This window comes from Ascaphus truei, chromosome 3, assembly GCF_040206685.1.
Source record: "Ascaphus truei isolate aAscTru1 chromosome 3, aAscTru1.hap1, whole genome shotgun sequence".
NCBI classification, from domain to species: domain Eukaryota; kingdom Metazoa; phylum Chordata; class Amphibia; order Anura; family Ascaphidae; genus Ascaphus; species Ascaphus truei.
Window position 1 is genome coordinate 319,084,662 of NC_134485.1, and position 18,233 is coordinate 319,102,894.

An 18,233-nucleotide genomic window follows, 5' to 3' on the forward strand; every position below is an offset into this window, starting at 1 on the left:
TGTCTCCCAGGCATAACGGTTAGTGGCGGACTTCACCCTGTCACATACCTCCCCTGTTTGTGTGTGGCTAGGGCCCCACACAGCTGAAGCCTGGCCCTCCACTCCTTCTCTTGACAAAAAATCGGCATTTCCATGGTCCTTCCCAGGCCTATGCTGTATATCAAAAGAGAAAAGCTGGAGGGCCATATACCACCTGGTCAGCCTCGAGTTTGTGTCCTTCATGGTGTTTAACCATTTCAAGGGCGCATGGTCAGTGACCAGGGTGAAGTGTACCCCGGCGACATAATGTCTCAAGGACTCAATTGCTCATTTTACAGCGTGGCACTCCTTCTCAATAACGGAATACCTCACTTCCCTTGGGAACAGCTTCCGGCTGATGAACAATATGGGGTGTTCAACACCATCAAATTGTTGGGACAGCACTGCTCCCAGTCCTACCTCGGAGGCATCCATCTGGATTATGAAGGGCTCTTTAAAATTTGGGCTCCGAAGAGTGGGGTCCTCTGACAGGCACTTTTTTAGCCCGTCAAAGGCGTTTTGTCACTCCCAAGACCATCTAACTTGTGTCGGGCACTCTTTTTGTTAGATCTGTTAGGGGTGCAGTCATTTCTAAAAATTTGGTATAAACCGTCTGTAATACCCTTCTAACCCCAAAAGGGAGTGGACCTGTGTCTTTGTCTGTGGGGTGGGGACTTCCTTTATGGCGGCCACCTTCCTTGCTAGTGGCCTTACTATCCCTCCCCCAACAGCATAGCCATAGGTTGTCAGGTGTCTGTTTACTTCCTGATTGTTCAGCTTTTTCTCCTGTGTTAACCCTTTGAGTGCTGGATGAAGCACTCAGACGAATGTCTCCCAGGCATAACTGCTAGTGGCTGACGTCACCCTGTCACAGGGCACCCATGAATGATTTTTAAAATCCAGGGCACCCGTGCTATTATGACCTCACTCATCCCCTCCTCGCTTACATGCATACACACTCACCCTCTTTTTCATAAGTACACACCCAACACACACACACCCTCTTCTTACACACTCCACATACAGCCGTACATGTCATTCTCATCCTTTCACTCCACACACACTCCACATTTATCCCTTGTCACACAACAAACTTACCCTGTTTCTTAATTATAAACACCACTCCCCCCCCTTTCTCTTATTTACATCACACACCTTCTCTCACCCCAGATAAAGCCTTAACCTAGTACCATGTTCTCACAGAAGGCCACCATTCTCCTCCAAACACAATGCTCTACTTCCCTCTTTCGTCCAACCTTCTCACACACTATTTGGAGCCGAAGAGACTCCTCTCTCTCTTCTGTGCTGGTCTCAGAGAGGAGAGGTGGGTTGCATAATTTACGTCTCCAGGCCTCTCAGAGTTGCATGGCTGGTTCGATGTGGCTCGATAGGGTTCTGCGGCACACCGGTTAAGAAGCAATGCTTTAATACAGCTTCTACAGGAAGTTAGTTGGAGCACGACTTTGTTTACAATTTGGTATCTACTAATCAATCCTTTTTTAGTGTGAATTGAATTAGGTATCCAAATTTTTGTATACAATCAATATCTTCTGTACTTGTACTACTGTACATAGAATACATTAAAACAGTCATATTGGTAGAAGAGTTACAATACAAATCTCCTATGTTGTTAATTATATAAGAACTGTAAATAGCTTTTAGGTAAAATGTTCCTTCTAGTAGTTATGAAAACAATAAACGACAACCATAGTTTAAATGATAACGATTTAAAAAATATCCCATTTATCTGTTGAACATTTTAATTATGTACAATTATGTCAAACTGACGATAACATATGAAACATCATTAAAAATAACTGCATTGATTTAATAATCAATTTTATATCTGTAATATTGCTTAAAATATACAATGCACTTGTTTTTACATAATTTAAATAACCCATTTGAATTTGTTGTAAAAATGGGAAACACCAAGAGATGAATTAGCAGATGGAAATAAAACATTAAGATGTACAGGTTAAGGGTACTAGTGACATGGGTACATTCAATTTCAAAATGTTTTTAGGATAGTTAACTTAAACTAGAGTACAGAACAAATGGCAAAATAGCAATCCAATGAATATGGATACCATTTGGAAAATGTAATCATAAAAGTACAATTACCAAAAGATTCACATAATAAATTGATTATTGATAACCTTCGTATAAATTATTTTATTTCTACTAATGGTATGTAAACCTCCCTGTTTTGCTTTGCTGTAAAATTCGTAAAGTGCCCATTCACAGTAAAATGCAGAGCAGTTCTTTGTGGTAAGACAACTAATGTACAGTATGTCTCGTCCAAAACCAATGTTTTATCAGCATAAAATGATTCACGTTGACTGATTATCAGCCCATTCTTAATCTCATAAAATAAATATATTATTAAGGGCATTTCTGAATTGACAGTACAGTATGTCCACCCTGGTTTCCATAAACAATAAAATGAGGGGTAAGATGTTTTTGTTGAAAGTCCTTTGTGTTACACAGGTAAATGTTATCAACATCACCACATGCTCCAGCCATTTTATGCTCTCAGTGTACACAACATAGAGTATTTGCAATGGTGACCTTCGAATAGTGCCACCTTCACAAACAGCTAACATTTTCATTTAGTGGTCCCACACCAGTCTTCGATGCTTTGTCTAAAGAATGTAATCCTATAGTTACCAACGAATAGTCATTAGTCTTCATTTTCGCTTCTTTTTTTAAGAGCTTCATTTGTGCGAGCTGTAACTGGCCTGAGTTATAAGCCAATGCAGGGATAGTGTTCACTAAGATTAATTGAAAAGGCTTCTTTTCTTCTCTGTATCGACACTGAATATAGCGCGAGAAAGCGGAGCGATAGGTTTGGTTGAAGAGTGTATATACCAGAGGGTTGACCGCTGAAGACAGGTAGCCAATCCAGACAAAAACTTTCAGCAGTTCTCCAATGATATGCTCATTACAGGACTCCTTACAAATTACTGCCATCACATTAGTGACGAAAAATGGACACCACATAACAACGAAAAGAAAAAAGACAATGCCCAAGACCTTGGAGGCTTTTTGTTCATTGCTGATAGACTGCATAGTTTTCCTTCCATATGGAGCTAATTCCTTTTGCAAAGAACGCTGAAATAGTTTTTCAGAAGAAAGTGAGCTTTGGGGGAGAAAGCTGAACAAAGCGAGTTTGCTCTTTGCCCCAAGGTTGTTAAAACACAGGGTGGCTTCTTTCTGCAGTGACCTTATAGTTAAAAAGTAGGTGACCACCATTATGATCAAAGGTATAAAAAATGCAATGAATGATCCAACGAGGATAAAATTATCATCTGACAAACAGCAGTTTTGTTGGTTGAACACTTTGCTGTCATCTTGTAGTCCAAACACAGGCACTGGCATGGAAATACCTGGAGAAGACAATGAGATAAAAATGTGTTAAACGGAACATTCATAAGAAATGTTCCATAGATAATTTAGCATGAACGGCTTCACCTCAAAATAACAATTTAAACAATTTTATAAGGTATAGTCTGTTTATTCTCTATTAAAAGAAAATTTGCATCATATCATTATGTATGTAGAACCATAAGGCAGTGAGTTCTATTTGTGATGACAAGAATTCCTGGGTACTGCTTTCACTGTTTTGCTACTGCTTTATGGGCAGTATTATATTGAATGACACTCTATCCTAAAGAAAATAGTCCTCTAACCCACAATTGCCAATAAGAAATTGTGCATACACTTTGATTCTTTACTTAATACTTCATAAAATTAGATATGACACTAGCAAAACAGAGGCACGCAACATCAATATCATATTAAATGTAAAAAAGAAAATTATTGTGTTCAACGTTTTAGCCCAAGTTTGTGAATCATGCAAGGATAGAGGAGAGGGAGAATCATGCAAGGATAGAGAGAGAGAGAGAGAGAGAGAGAGAGAGAGAGAGAGAGAGAGAGAGAGAGAGAGAGAGAGAGAGAGAGAGAGAGAGAAACAGTGAGGGTCATGCAAGGATAGAGTGAGAGACAGGGAGGATCATGCAAGGATAGAGAGAGCCAGGGAGAATCATGCAAGGATAGAGAGAGCCAGGGAGAATCATGCAAGGATAGAGAGAGACAGGGAGAATCATGCAAGGATAAAGAGATAGGGAGAATCATGCAAGGATAGAGACAGGGAGAATCATGCAAAAATAGCTGAGAGCAGGCAGCATAAAGTCCAGTTAACATTTCGCAATTGTGGGTATGGTATTTCTAAAACAAGATAAAATGTAATGTGGAATTGTACAAAATATTAAGTAGGAATTTCACCAGGAGGAGAATGTAGCATAGCCACCGGCCGCTACTTATTTTCCTGGGCCCTAACAGTGTAAGTCATGTGAAGTGCAGGCAGTAGATGGATTAATTCCTTCAGAAAGGCCTTGTGTGCTTTTGCAGCCTTTGATGCATTTGATGTATTCAAGGGCGGGCCTAGCAACAGCCAGAAAGTGTCAGCCTGAGGGGTGGATACTGGTTGGGTCACATGCTGGATGTGATAGCCTGTCAGTATCTAGACCTGCCCTGTTATAGGGCAGGTTTACAAGCAAAACCCCAGGGTATAAATACTGACTCTTTCCCAAAAGTGGGTGTGTCTCTTTCCTCCCTCTGTGGAGTGAACAACAACTTCCCTGGTCTCACAAGGAGACTCAGGAGGAGCACCATGCAGGAGGAAACTTGGATGGGCCTCAAGCCTTGAAGTGACCTTCTTAGGGGAAGCAAGAGATGTACTTGCTGTGTAAGATCTTTAACATTGCAATAAATACCATGGAACCAGATACACGTGTGATACACTATCTTGGGTTAAAGAAAGGTGTCTGTCTGGGTCATCCTACTTCTATCCAGAGGATCCACGCTGACTGGAGATGCTGCAACCACGAATAAGATACCCTGTTAAACCTGTCCCCACACCACAGCGGAAGTGCTCAGCCCTCCTGTTGCCTCACAGGTACACACCACACCACACCACAGTACAAATGGAGTAGCAGACCTAATCTCACTTAGGGTGGGGTAAAGGGGCTACATATATATATATATATATATATATATCTATATATATATATATATCAAACAAAACAAAAAGAACGAAGTAGCGCCTCTAATACAGCCTATACAAAACTGTGATTAATGAAAACCAACTATGAAAGCATCCAATGGGGTGGCATATGTGGGTAAATTAAATCCAAACTAGTACTAACCAAGGGTAATAGGTTCTAAAACGTAATTAGAATGTTCAATAACAAAGACCTAATACTTTAATATACAAAAAATACTAAATAACCATAACATATAAAAAGTATATAATAAAAAATGTAAAAATTGTAATATTTTTTTTTTTTTTAAATTAATGAAAAAACCTAAAAAACCTCAGAAAGCACAAAGTTCTGTTCCAGAACAAAGCATCCAGATATATGGCAGCCCGTTTCAAAGGGGTCACTACTCCCTGTTGATACCTATGAAAAAAGAAAAGAAAAGAAACAGGCGCACACCTAGTGCATTAAAGTATAACAAATAGTTTATAGAACAATAAAAACAGTCAAATGCCCACTCACAAAAGTACAGGGTTTAAAAGCAGGTATGAGATAGGATCTCATAAGCCAGTACTGCCATCTGGTATCAGCAATGGAGTCCTCTCCTGTCTGCTCTCCGCATGGTCTGAGCAACCGGAAATGACGTCCCTCCGGTCGGGTGCACCACACAGGAAATCCCTCCGGGAACTAGCACTTCCAGTTTCTTGCTTCTGGTCAGTGAGACATCAGGGGAAGAGGATCCAGCGTTTCTTCTGCTTGACACCACATCCCATCAGACCTTAACCGAAGATCCTTCTGAGGTTTATCAGTTGGAGTTTCGGAATCTCCTCCAGGATGCTTTCACAGAAGGGATTATTTCTGGGACCTTTGCTGTGTGACCCCAGGGGCAGCCCATGTCCTGACACGTGTCTGTCACATTAGCATTGCTTTGGATTTTGCTCTGGCCAGGCTGGCACATTCGGCTGCTGCTGCTGCACAGTTGGACTGCTGTGGGGGGCTCAGTAATTTGGATTATTGCTCAGACCATGCGGAGAGCAGACAGGAGAGGACTCCATTGCTGATACCAGACGGCAGTACTGGCTTATGAGAGCCTATCTCATACCTGCTTTTAAACCCTGTACTTTTGTGAGTGGGCATTTGACTGTTTTTATTGTTCTATAAACTATTTGTTATACTTTAATGCACTAGGTGTGCGCCTGTTTCTTTTCTTTTTTCATATATATATATATATATATATATATATATATATATATATATATATATACAGTGTTCGACAATCCTATACATTTACACGCCCGGGGCATGTGGATTTAACCCCCCGGGCGAGTAAATATTGGCCCAAGCAGCACACGTGTTTTTTTTTTTAATTTCCCTGCTCGCGCTGAAATTTTCCCTGCTCGCGCAAAAAAACAAAAAAAAAACTCCCCCTACCTGACAGCTGATTGGCGCGCGCTCCCAGGCTTTGTGGGCGCGCGGCCAGGCTCTATATGAGCCCGCCCCCAACGAGCGGCCAGGGTAAGTACTCGCCATGCTGCGGCCCCTCTGCTCCTTCCCTGCGATCCCCCTGGTCCCCACATGACTCCCTACTCCCCACCGCGGCAGCTCTCCTGTCCCCTGCTCCTGTCCCCTTCCCCTCCTCCTGTCCCCTGCTCCTGTCCCCTCCTCCTGCTCCTGTCCCCTTCCCCTCGATCCACCGATCGCTGCCCGGGGCGGGAGGTCCCCACTGCTGCAGCCCGGTTGGCATGCGGGGGGGGGGCTCGGCCCTCACCCCTCACCATGTGCCTCCCATGCGCCAGCTAGCTTCATGACGGCGCAGCCGCCGCATGAGCTGGGGGGGATGTCGGCCTGCCCCTCCCCCCCCATGAGCTTCATGCCGCCACGGGCTGGGGGGAAGAAGCAGCCTGCAAAGCTGCTTGGCCACGCACTGTGACAACATGCCGGCGAGGGGAGCAGGGCAATGGCGGCCACGGCGGGGCTGACTGTCCCCTGGGGTGCCCGCTAGGGGATACCTTGCCATGTGCCTCCCACCCACCCTGCTGATTGGGGGGGGATGTTGGCCCGCCCCCCGCCCCGAGCGGGAGATGGGTGCGGGTGGGTGGGCAAGGAGCGTGGTGCTGGTCGTGGCCTTTCCTCCTCTGTGTGTGTGTGTGTGTGTGTGTGTGTGTGTGGGAGAATGTGTGTGTATGTGAATGAATGTGTATGTGTGTATGGGAGTATGTGTATGTGTGTGACACCAGAGGTACCCCCCCAATCAGTAACCTCCCCCCCCAATCAGTAACCTCCCCCCCAATCAGTAACCTCTCCCCCCCAATCAGTAACCTCTCCCCCCCAATCAGTAACCTCTCCCCCCCAATCAGTAACCTCTCCCCCCCAGTCAGTCACCCCCCCCAGTCAGTCACCCCCCCATTCAGTCACCCCCCTCAGTCAGTCACCCCCCCGGTCAGTCACCCCCCCTGTCAGTCACCCCCCAGTCAGTCACCCCCCCAGTCAGTCACCCCCCCAGTCAGTCACCCCCTCCAGTCAGTAACCCCCCCAGTCAGTCACCCCCCCAGTCAGTCACCCCCCCAGTCAGTCACTCCCCCAGTCAGTCACCCCCCCCCAGTTAGTCACCCCCCCCAGTCAGTCACCCCCCCTAGTCAGTCACCCCCCCCAGTCAGTCACCCCCCCCCCAGTCAGTCACCCCCCCAGTCAGTCACCCCCTTCCCCAGTCAGTCACCCCCCGTCAGTCACCCCCCCAGTCAGTCACCCCAGTCACCCCCTCCACTCTGTGTATCACCCACCGTTTCTCCCCTCTGTGTCTCCCCCCCACACTCTCTCTCCCCCACACTCTCTCTTTCTCCCCCACACTCTCTCTCTCTCCCCCACACTCTGGATCTCTTATTTACCCTATATATCTTACTTGCCCTATACTTCACCGAAATAACCTATACTGCTTTCTTCCACATCTGACTCAAGCTTCACACGGAAGACATCGGAACCCCTCCTAACCCAGAAGAGAGGTAGGGAACACATCCCCTCCAATATATAACAGTGCGGGAATGAGGGTACCTGGACATTGAGGGACTGCGGATCAGGTAAGATCCCAGGCAGGATTGCTGCTTTAGATATTGTGAAGCGGGGACGTCCAGACACTGGTTAAGGGGTTCAGGAAACTAGTCATTCACACCGGGCTTTTATTTCTAGATCCGACATTTACGCACACACACACGTAACAAGGCCTAATTGTAGTTTAATGTAATACAATAAATACATTTATGTCAATAACGAATGTTGTTCTGACTAGGAATTTATTAAATGTATTTCATTTATATATTTTATTTTAAAGTGGGGTTGGGGGCGGGACTATGGTTGGGGGCGGGACTAGGGGTGGGGTTGGGGGCGGGACTAGGTGGCGAGTAGATTTTTTGGTTGGGCGAGTAGATTTTTGGGTGATTTGTCGAACACTGTATATATATGTAGCCCCTGTAAGTAAGAGCGGGCTACTTCTCCTTCTCCTACTGGAGTAAGCCCTGGTAAGGGCAGGCGCCAGTAGTAACCATGGGTTTTCCCCCCTTCAAGCCCTGCCTGGAGTGATGGAGGCGGGCCCCCTGACTCTGTGCAGGCCTAGACAGAGGGGAGGTCCTGCTGACATCAGGAGGGGCAGGGCTGACTCTATTTAGTGGGCTGTCCTGTGTGTGTCTGTTCAGTTGGTTCTGTGAGTTCGGGCTGTGAGTGAGTCAGAGCTGAGAGGAAGAGGTGACAGTTCAGAAGGCCCAGTTCTGTGAGGATGTCAGTCTGAGCTGGAGCAGAGTCTGGAGAGCAGAGTGTCAGGACTGGCAGTTTGTGGAGAGCCTGGAGGGAGTATGTGGAGTGATGTCCTGGAGCGGAGGAGAGTGCTGGTCTGAAGTGTAGTAATACCCAGCAGAGTGCATGCCTGACCTGAGAGGCCCTGCCCAATGTGAGAGTGATATTTGTAGGAGAGACCTCAGAGCCCCTCTGAGTAGAGCGGACAGGACTAAAGAGGTGGACCAAGGCCCCTCACCCTGTTCAGGGTGTGAGGAGAAAGTCATCTAGCCTCACCCAGAGGGCCTACCGCACTGGGGGGAGTGGAGGCAGGGGTATTGAGGCCCCATCCAGACCATCCTGCAGGGACATAGTCTGGAGGAGAAGGAGAGGAAAGAAGGAGGGATCATATTTGGGAGCACTGCTGTATTGGAACTGCTGAAGTGCATGAACTGCTGTGTACTACCTCAAAGTGTTACAAGACAATAAAGACACTGCTGCTGTTTTACACTAAGAGACTGTGTGAGTTGGATCATTCCCCCTGGGACCAGGGTTTTCTGTAAGGGTCCTATCCCATATCCCTGGGACTTGCGGAGATGGAGGCGCTGCATGATTGTTGCTAAAGAGATGGAGGCATATACCCCTGAAGCCTGGTCCTGTTGTCCCCAATACCACCGCGGGAGACTCAGGCCCTCCTGTTCCACGCAGGTATGCACCACCAAGTACATGTAGCCAGCCCTCACTACACCCTAGATATGCTATCTGTGTCTGGGGGGGGGGGGGGACATGGGTTACATTTGGAGGCGAGCTGCTGAGATCCAGAACAGGTCAGGCTTTCAGCGAAGCAGAACGGGAGGAGTGAAGTGCACCTTCCGTGCAAGTGCTATGGAGGGTAGGGCATATCATACCAGGGGAAGTCAGGGGAGCGTGGACTCCCGCACAGTACACCCTGGGTGCCCTAGATGGGTGATGTAAGATGGGTGTATGGCTATTGCTGTCCTAGTCCCTTAAGGCAGGTAGTGTAAGGCAACTGAGGGGGTTAGCCTGTTAACTAGTCCAGGGACCATGGCCCAGGGCCCGCACTATGAGTGGCCAACAGTAGGAGACGCCCGTACTTAGGGAGATGCCCGGTACACTAGCCAGCACCCACATAAAACACACCACAGAGCACTTGTAGGAACCGTCAGCTGTGCGGTGCACAGAGAAGGAGTTCTGCCTAGCCTGGGGTATGCCACATCATACTTGTGGGTAAAGCAATGAAAGATAGCATGCAGAAAGCATCAGAGAGTGTCAGTGAGTACAGTCAGTGTCTAGGAACGAGGTTTGCACTAGACACTGAGAATAGCGGTGATATACATTTGGTGGGCTCATCAAAGATGGCGGCCATCACTATATGTGCTCCGCGGAGCAAGAAGGAATCCAAAATGGCGACCGCAGCGACATCCACGGCCTAGCAGTTAGCAGCCGAACTAAAATGGCGAGTCCTGCCAATCCTGGAGCGCGCACGTGAATCGTGCAAAGAGACTGTGCGAGAAACGTGGAGAGAGATGTGCAGGGGTTTGGCACCAAATCCAGATTCCCTGCAAGAGGAGCGGCGCGAAAGCCGAAAGCCCACCCACCTGTGCTGTGACTGGCCAACAGACAAGGCCACGTCACACTGAGAGAAGGAGTGCCCCTCCTCTTGTTTCCACCAGAGGGAGGGGGCACAAGTAAAGCCAATCAGAAGAGTCATCCCCAGCGAAGGGAGGGGCAGGAAGTGAAAGCGAGGAGCTTCACTTCTGTCTGACATTCGAAGAGCAAGGAGCTGAAACATTGAACTGTTCCACCCCTGAACTAACTATGTCAGAACTGAGTACCATGATTTACCAGCTTCCAGGCGGCTTACTGGTAGTGGAGATTGAGGGCCACAAGTACCTCCGGTGCCTGTGCGTCCACTGCGGGACACCCGGACCGGTCCCAAGCACGAAAGCACGATGCTCTAAATGTGACATGTACTACCTGTGGCCTAACGAGCCATGGCCATTGATCGAGACCCCGCGGGGTGCCTCTCCGGGAACACTAACGGAGGTGGCGGAGACAAGAGATGAGGCTGCCCTAGTTCCCCGCGTCACCCATGCAGTAGGAACCAAGGCCCAGCCAGCTACAGAGCCGAGAGAACCGTCGGCGGAGGAGAGCGTGACTGCAGTGGAGGTACCAGAGCGAGCCCATTTTGTACCACTACCCACTGGCGGTACCGCCCAAGAACCCAGTGACTCCCTTGCGATGGATCCAATCATAATATCTTCAGAGGAGGATGATGGCGTCTCAGCGGTGGCGATGCGCCTACCGGTGAACCACCCCAGCTGTAACCAAGATGGTGGTCCACTTACCGGAGAGAGGGAGCAGACGAGTCCAGACACCTTCCGACAAGGATCCTTGTTACAGACACCTGATCTCAGACAAGCTTTTATTTTTATACTCATATTCTAAAGGCATCACTCCACAAAAGTCAAGTTTTTGTCTATATAGCCTGGCCTTCAGCAGTTATGTATTCTTCTGGGCCTTTCCTCTGTCAGTCCTGTTAGAACAGGCAGTGGAAAGGTTAATTCCTTTCAGCTCTGAGTATGTAGCAATATTCAGGGGCAGGCCTAAGCAACATTTGAATGTGTTAATCCAAAGGGTGGATATGGGTTGGAACACCCCCTGATGTGTGTGTGTGTGTGAGCCAATCGGTATCCAGCTTTGAGTTGTAATGATTCAAAGCTAGAGACACTCCCTGAGGATATTCAAATTGAGACATATTCCCAAATTCAGTTAGTGATCAGTTAGTCTAGAGAAAGAGCTGAGAGAGATCAGAAGCCAAGAAAAGGTCTGCCCCTCTTGCCCCACCTGGGCAAGGAGGGGGGGAATTTAAGATGACTTGAGCAGAAAGGCAGAGATTACACCATGCTGTATGCTGTATGTTGTATGCTGTATGTTGTATGCTATATGCTGTATGCTGTATGCTGCCTGCACATCCATGCTGAACAAAGAACCAAGAGAAAAGAGGCTGCTGTGTGTGTCCCTATTCCTGTGTATGGAGAATTGAGTGTCAGTGGGGGTCTCTCCTCTGGAGATCAAAGGGGATCCCTGCTGGCTGGAGGCACTGTACACCATGAGAGAACAAGGTAACCCATCCCACACCACACCTCCTTTCCCTGTCCTGGGTTCTGCCCACAACACCGCAGAGCACTCAGCCCTCCTGTTTACCAGCAGGTCACAGCACCCAGACCAATCAGAGTGACCAGAAGGAGTGCACCCCCCAATCTCATGTCAGGTGGGGTACCATAGAAGGGTTACATTTGGAGGTGCTGCTGAGATGAGGACTGCTCCCCAGGACACTACAGGTTTTTCAACGGGACAGGTTTTCAATGACAGAGGACCATGCAGCAGTTTCAAAGACTTTGTATGCAGCACAGAACAGCAGCCATAGACTCTGCCATGAGGGAACCCCTCCTTGAAGCTCCCCCAGGGAGGGGGTTACCCTAATTAAGAAGACCTTGCTGTGGGACCATTGCTGGTGGCTATGCACCAGGGAGCGAATGTCTTTACATGCCTTCAAGGGGACAGAGGTTGCACTAAGATTGCATAGGGACCTCTGTGCACCCATCTACCTTACCAAGAAGAAAATAGGGGCCGGTTCCTGAGGCTTCACCAGGGAGCTGGCTGCCTATTAATGGCACTGCAGCAGGGGAGACTTCCCTGAGGTGCCTCCAGGGAAGCGTGGGCACCCTACTTTATCCCACCACGGAGAGTGAGGGGGACAGGGAATGCTGGGATTACGCCTATGCCCCCTGTGCACCCCATCTAAGAAGAAAAGGGAGACAGGTCCCTGATGCTTCACCAGGGAGCTGACGGTCCCTTAATGGCACTGCAGTTGGGGCGGCTATACCAGGGAAGAGTGATGACCATTCTGCACCCACAACGAAGAGAGAGGTAAGGGGGCAGGGACTACATGGGAAATGTCTGTAGTTCCCTGTGCACCCAGCAGTAAGAATTACTGCCGTCCCTGTGCGAGGCGTTCCCTGATGCTACCCCAGGGTGCGTGATACTCAAAGATTTCAGGGACAGAAATGTATTTATGGCTCCTGAATGCAAACGGAGACCACACTGTGCTGGACTATGTTCAAACTGGCGTTTCCTGCACCTACAGGGATGTCATGTATTTTGTGCTCTCAAAATGGCGGCTCCAGCTCCACTGGGGGCCGCATGGACTCTCTTTGTGCTCAAAATGGCGCTTCCCGCCTTACCAGGGAAGCCATGTGCTGTGCTGCAAGGATTTCTGCATTTTTGCAAGCTTATGCTGATATTCAGCTTGCAAGAAAAAGCGGGAACTATTCAAACCCCTCCCCCTTTGCTTGTTCTGGATTGGACTATCCTATTTACCAGGGGGAGGGGCCGAGTGTGAATGAAGGAACCCACAGGAAGTGAGGAGCCAGATGCACGTGTACTATGGAGATAGCAGTTGTGCCTCTGAACTGCTGCCTTACTTGCTCCACTATGAGAGAATGTGGCCTAGTGTGAACTTTGGGCCAGTGTGCTGAGAAATCTGTCAGCATCTACAGAAGAGTTTGGGTGAGTGCTTTCCCAAACCCTGGCGATATCACCCCGCTCCAGAACTGTGTTCATTGTGTAACTTTCTGAGTAGCCAAACATCTGAGCCCGCGGAAATGCACCACCTTCACACTGCATGGTGCCTCCTACTACGCTCTGGTAGGCTGCTCCAGGATGGAGAAATATGCGAGTCAGAGGCTGATGACATCACTGAGGTCCCTGCCATTACCTCCACCGTACCCGAGAATGCTGCGGAGCTGCAGGTTCCAGTAACCATTGCTGGTGCCTTCCAACAGATCCACGCTGCCAGCGCGGGTGCTACAACCCATGAGGTACCGATCGGGGCTTCCAACACTCCCGAATTGCCACTCGTTCTACCGGTGCCTGGTCCTAAGGCTGGCACCAATCCTGATGTCCGCGATGTGACATCACTTACCCTCCGCTGCAAAGAGATGCGCGAGGCCCACGCCAGGGCTGTCGCGTATATGGGAGAGGCGGAACGCCACTACGCCGCACTGGGGCTGCTGGGAGAATTTCTTCCGGGAGTGCCGGCCGGCAGTACTCGGAATGCCAGCCCCAGTGTATTTGTTGCTGCTCCATCACCGGGAGAAGGGAAGGCTGCAAAACCGTCCAGCCGGATGGGTGTGACTTCTGCTGCTGCCTCCCCGGTGAGTACTGAGTCTGTGGACTATTTTTCCCTGCCCTGCCCGGGGGATAACAGAAGAACGGCGCTCCCATAATGTTGCAGCTGCTGTTGCGGCTGAATTAAGTGCTGCTAGAGGCTCTGGCCTACAGACCCTTGCCGGGACTGTGGACACTGTTATGGCTCGCTTCGGGAGGTCTCCTTAGTCTCCCGCTCAAGTGACTGTAATGTGCCCGGTCCGCCCTGCCCTGTTCCAGTGCTCCATGATGCTGTCAGTCTTAGTGTTAACTCTGTGATCCCTATGCCTGTGTCAACTGTATTGCCTGATACCCCAATGAGTAATGGTGGTAATATACCTGTCATGCATGTCACACCTATGTTAAGGGTATCACCACAAGGGGAGGAGGGTCAGTGCAAGGCTACAGAACAAGCTGCAATACAGAGGTTGCTAAGGGAATGGAAAGTGGATCGTAGCATCTACATGGACAGGGTAGAATGTATTCCTTCTTCTGGGCAGAGAAGATGTTATTCAACTAAAGTGCCTGGCAGTCAGGGTAGAATGGTCAGAAAGCCTGACCCTGCTAATTACTATTAATGTGTTCTATTACTGCTGTAGTAGAAATGGTTCTATTCAGTCCTGTATTGCAATGTATCTGTGTAATGCAGTGAATGCCGTTATGTTATGCTGGAATGTATAGGAGGTAATGCATTTCAGCTCATGTAAATTCACAGGTGTTGCACAGTATGGTAAGGGTTCTACCTACTGTAGTCCAAGCCGGGACGGTTGGAGTTTTACCAGAGGGAGTATATAGCCTGGCCTTCGGCAGCTATGTATTCTTCTGGGCCTTTCCTCTCTCAGTCCTGTTAGAACAGGCAGTGGAAAGGTTAATTCCTTCAGTTGGTTTGTTTTGAATTTCAGCTCTGAGTATGTAGCAATATTCAGGGGCAGACCTAAGCAACATTTGAATGTGTTAATCCAAAGGGTGGATATGGGTTGGATACTGTATGTGTGTGTGTGAGCCAATCGGTATCCAGCTTTGAGTTGTAATGATTCAAAGCTAGAGACACTCCCTGAGGATATTCAAATTGAGACATATTCCCAAATTCAGTTAGTGATCAGTTAGTCTAGAGAAAGAGCTGAGATAGATCAGAAGCCAAGAAAAGGTCTCCCTCTCTTGCCCCACCTGGGCAAGGGGGGGGGAATTTAAGCTGCCTTCAGCAGAAAGGCAGAGATTGCTGTCTGCTGTCTGCTCATCCATGCTGAATAAAGAACCAAGAGAAAAGAGGCTGCTGTGTGTGTCCCTGTTCCTGTGTATGGAGAATTGAGTGTCAGTGGGGGTCTCTCCTCTGGAGAGCCCAGGGGATCTCTGCTGGCTGGAGGCGCTGTGCACCCTGAGAGAACAAGGTAACCTGTCCCACACCTCCTGTCCCTGTCCTGGGTTCTCCCCACAACACCGCGGAGCACTCAGCCCTCCTGTTTACCAGCAGGTCACAGCACCCAGACCACTCAGAGTGACCAGTAGGAGTGTACCCCACAATCTCATGTCGGGTGGGGTACCATAGAAGGGTTACATCTACAACAAGTACACAGTACATTTTCCTACATAAACTGTTGCTATTAGAATAACATTGTAACACTCATAATATTTTTCACATACATCAATGTAAAGGGCATAATATTCAAATGAGAGATTATTTAATTTGTAAATGCACTCACATATTTTGAAGTATCATTTGCTACATTGTGCAAATTGAAAGGCATATTAAGAGCGATTACAATGAACATTAATGTGCCACTCACAATTTGTCTGTGAGAAGCCTGAATGTGTTTCAAATGAGGCATAAAGCTTTTGAACACGCAAGAATCAATAGGTGGTGATCGGTTCATACACACCCTTTTACTAGCAGGTCTGTCTATAATATGTAGTGGATCTCAAGCCGGTAGGGACAGTTAAATGTCCTAAATTTTCTCTCTACAAAGTGTCTGCAGAATGATTGGATGAGCGAGCGATCAAAGCGAAGACATCAACTAGACTCTGTGGACACTTTGGGTGTGTGTTGTTTTATTCATGTTTTCTGTCTCTACAGGCCAAATGCCTTAACTGACTCTGATGACATTTTTAGTGTACCTTTCTGCCAGAAGTTACTACCAAATCGGTGCAGCCCCCATCTTGGAATTAATGTTTAGTTTTTTGAAGTAATAAAAAAATTAAAGGGTACATCTTATTGACCGGATACTTGATACAAAACATTACATTTATTATTTTGCAACTTGCACTACATTTTCAAACAATTAGCTTGAACCGTTTCAGAGAAATGAAATATTCAAAATTAAACTAAATTGGTAACCACGGTAAGAAATAACACTGTACTATAACAAACTGTAGATTTACTTTGACACCTGGGTGGCAGTGATAGGAAAATGGCAGATGAGATATTGTATTCAACTTATTGTGTTTCGGTGACGGATAGAGAAGTTATTACGATTAATCCAAATTTAGAATGTTGAAAATGTGGATGATATAAATTGGTTTCTTGCTAAAAGCTGCTGATTGGCTTTAGAACCTGACTTGTGATTTTTCAGATAAAACAGAATACTGACCCTGCACATATAATCAAAGCAAAGTTAAATCGATCAACCCACAACGTGGTATAAAATATAGCATTTGCCTAGTTTATTTAAATGAAGGGTGGACACTCTCACTGGTGTTTTTGGTTTAATTGAAAAAAAAATACTTTGTCCTTTGGCTTTGCTGGAACTCCATTGTTTTTTTTGGATTTTTCTTAAAATAAGCAGTATTTATTTACTTTTTAAATGTGCAACCTTTTCAAACTTCTTACTTTTTTACACAATTGTGTGGGTTTTTTCGTTGGTCAAAGTTCACTCAATTTATTACAACACACAAACAACAAAGGAATCAGAGGATGAAGCCATTCTCGGTTTTAGCTTGAATTTTGCTTGGATTTAAACATTTATCCTTAAGTTCGACTCAAGGTTCCTGAAAAAACATTAAAGTTCACAAAGGTCAGATTTCAAACCCACGTCTAGAATATAGACTCATTCTTAACTTAAATGAAATATCTCATGCCATTTTTTTAATGGTTAAGTATATTTAGACATTTTTTAATAATTAGCTTGTAACATATAAACTGTAATACCTGAATATTGTACGCAATATAAGTCAAAATCTTGCATCAAAGAATGACACTAATTTGTATTTGCTTATATTTCTATTATCATTTCTATATCATTGGTTTTATCAGAAGACTAATAAAGACAATGAGATTACAGTGTAATAAATGGCCCAGCCACAAATGCATCAGCCCCAGCCAGATGCTTCACAGTGGACACCATCAATAATTAGGGGTATCATTAGTTTGTTTGGTTGGGAGTTTTAAATCCTAACAGAATAGGGACTGAAAAAAAGATGTGATCTATATTAAATAAATAATCAAAGTTGCTTCTTGTAAGAGCTGTAAGATGGCATGCTACAGATTCTACCATATTAGGTTCTAGCCTACAGTTTAATGCATTTAGTTAACTGTTTTATGCTGTGATAAGCGGTGCTGATCTTGTACATCTTCTGTCAAATCAGGTTCACAACAATTATGCATTAATGGCTAACCATATACAGGTACTTGATGCTACATGTGTATAGGAAATAATGGTAAACATAATTTATACTGTACACACACGGAGAAAAAAAAGAAGGTCTACAAAAAGCACACAAAATAGATGGAAAAATAAGATGGATTTTATGAACAACACAAAAAAAAAAAAAACCCATATAAAACAACACCAACCGCTAATCTCCAAAGTACTTGTCACATGTGATGTAGAAACACTTTATACTTGTATTTGCCATGAGGATGGCATTTTTGTCTCAAAATTCTTTCTATCCATGCAAAATCTCAGTGAAATCTAACAAATACATTAATGCAATTTTTGGATTTTGTTTTAAAACATAATTATTTTGTTAACAGAACACAAAACCCCAGCAAGCTCTTTTTGGGAACCCCTGAGTCCCCACAAAATATATATATGTATTTAAGTGTCAAAATGGAGCGTGGCATATGTATACAACAGATGACAGAGAAGCCCAATGTTACATCCAACATGACAGAAATACACAGTAAAATACTTATATATTCTCTTGTAAAAGGGTAATTTAGTTTAACCCTTTGGCCAAAGCGTT

The 18,233-nt window shown here is 46.3% G+C and overlaps 1 protein-coding gene across 2 annotated transcripts in view; it reads right to left on the reverse strand.

Annotated features, from left to right (window-relative positions):
- Positions 1-1,785: 1,785 nt before the first annotated feature.
- The window catches only part of HTR2A (5-hydroxytryptamine receptor 2A), a 77,441-nt gene continuing 60,993 nt past the window's right edge, over positions 1,786-18,233 (reverse strand). For both annotated transcript variants that reach the window (XM_075591150.1, XM_075591151.1), the window contains exon 4: positions 1,786-3,407. In XM_075591150.1, coding sequence (XP_075447265.1) covers positions 2,608-3,407 — 800 coding nt within the window. In that variant the 3' untranslated portion in view covers positions 1,786-2,607. The remainder of the gene's footprint in view (positions 3,408-18,233) is intronic.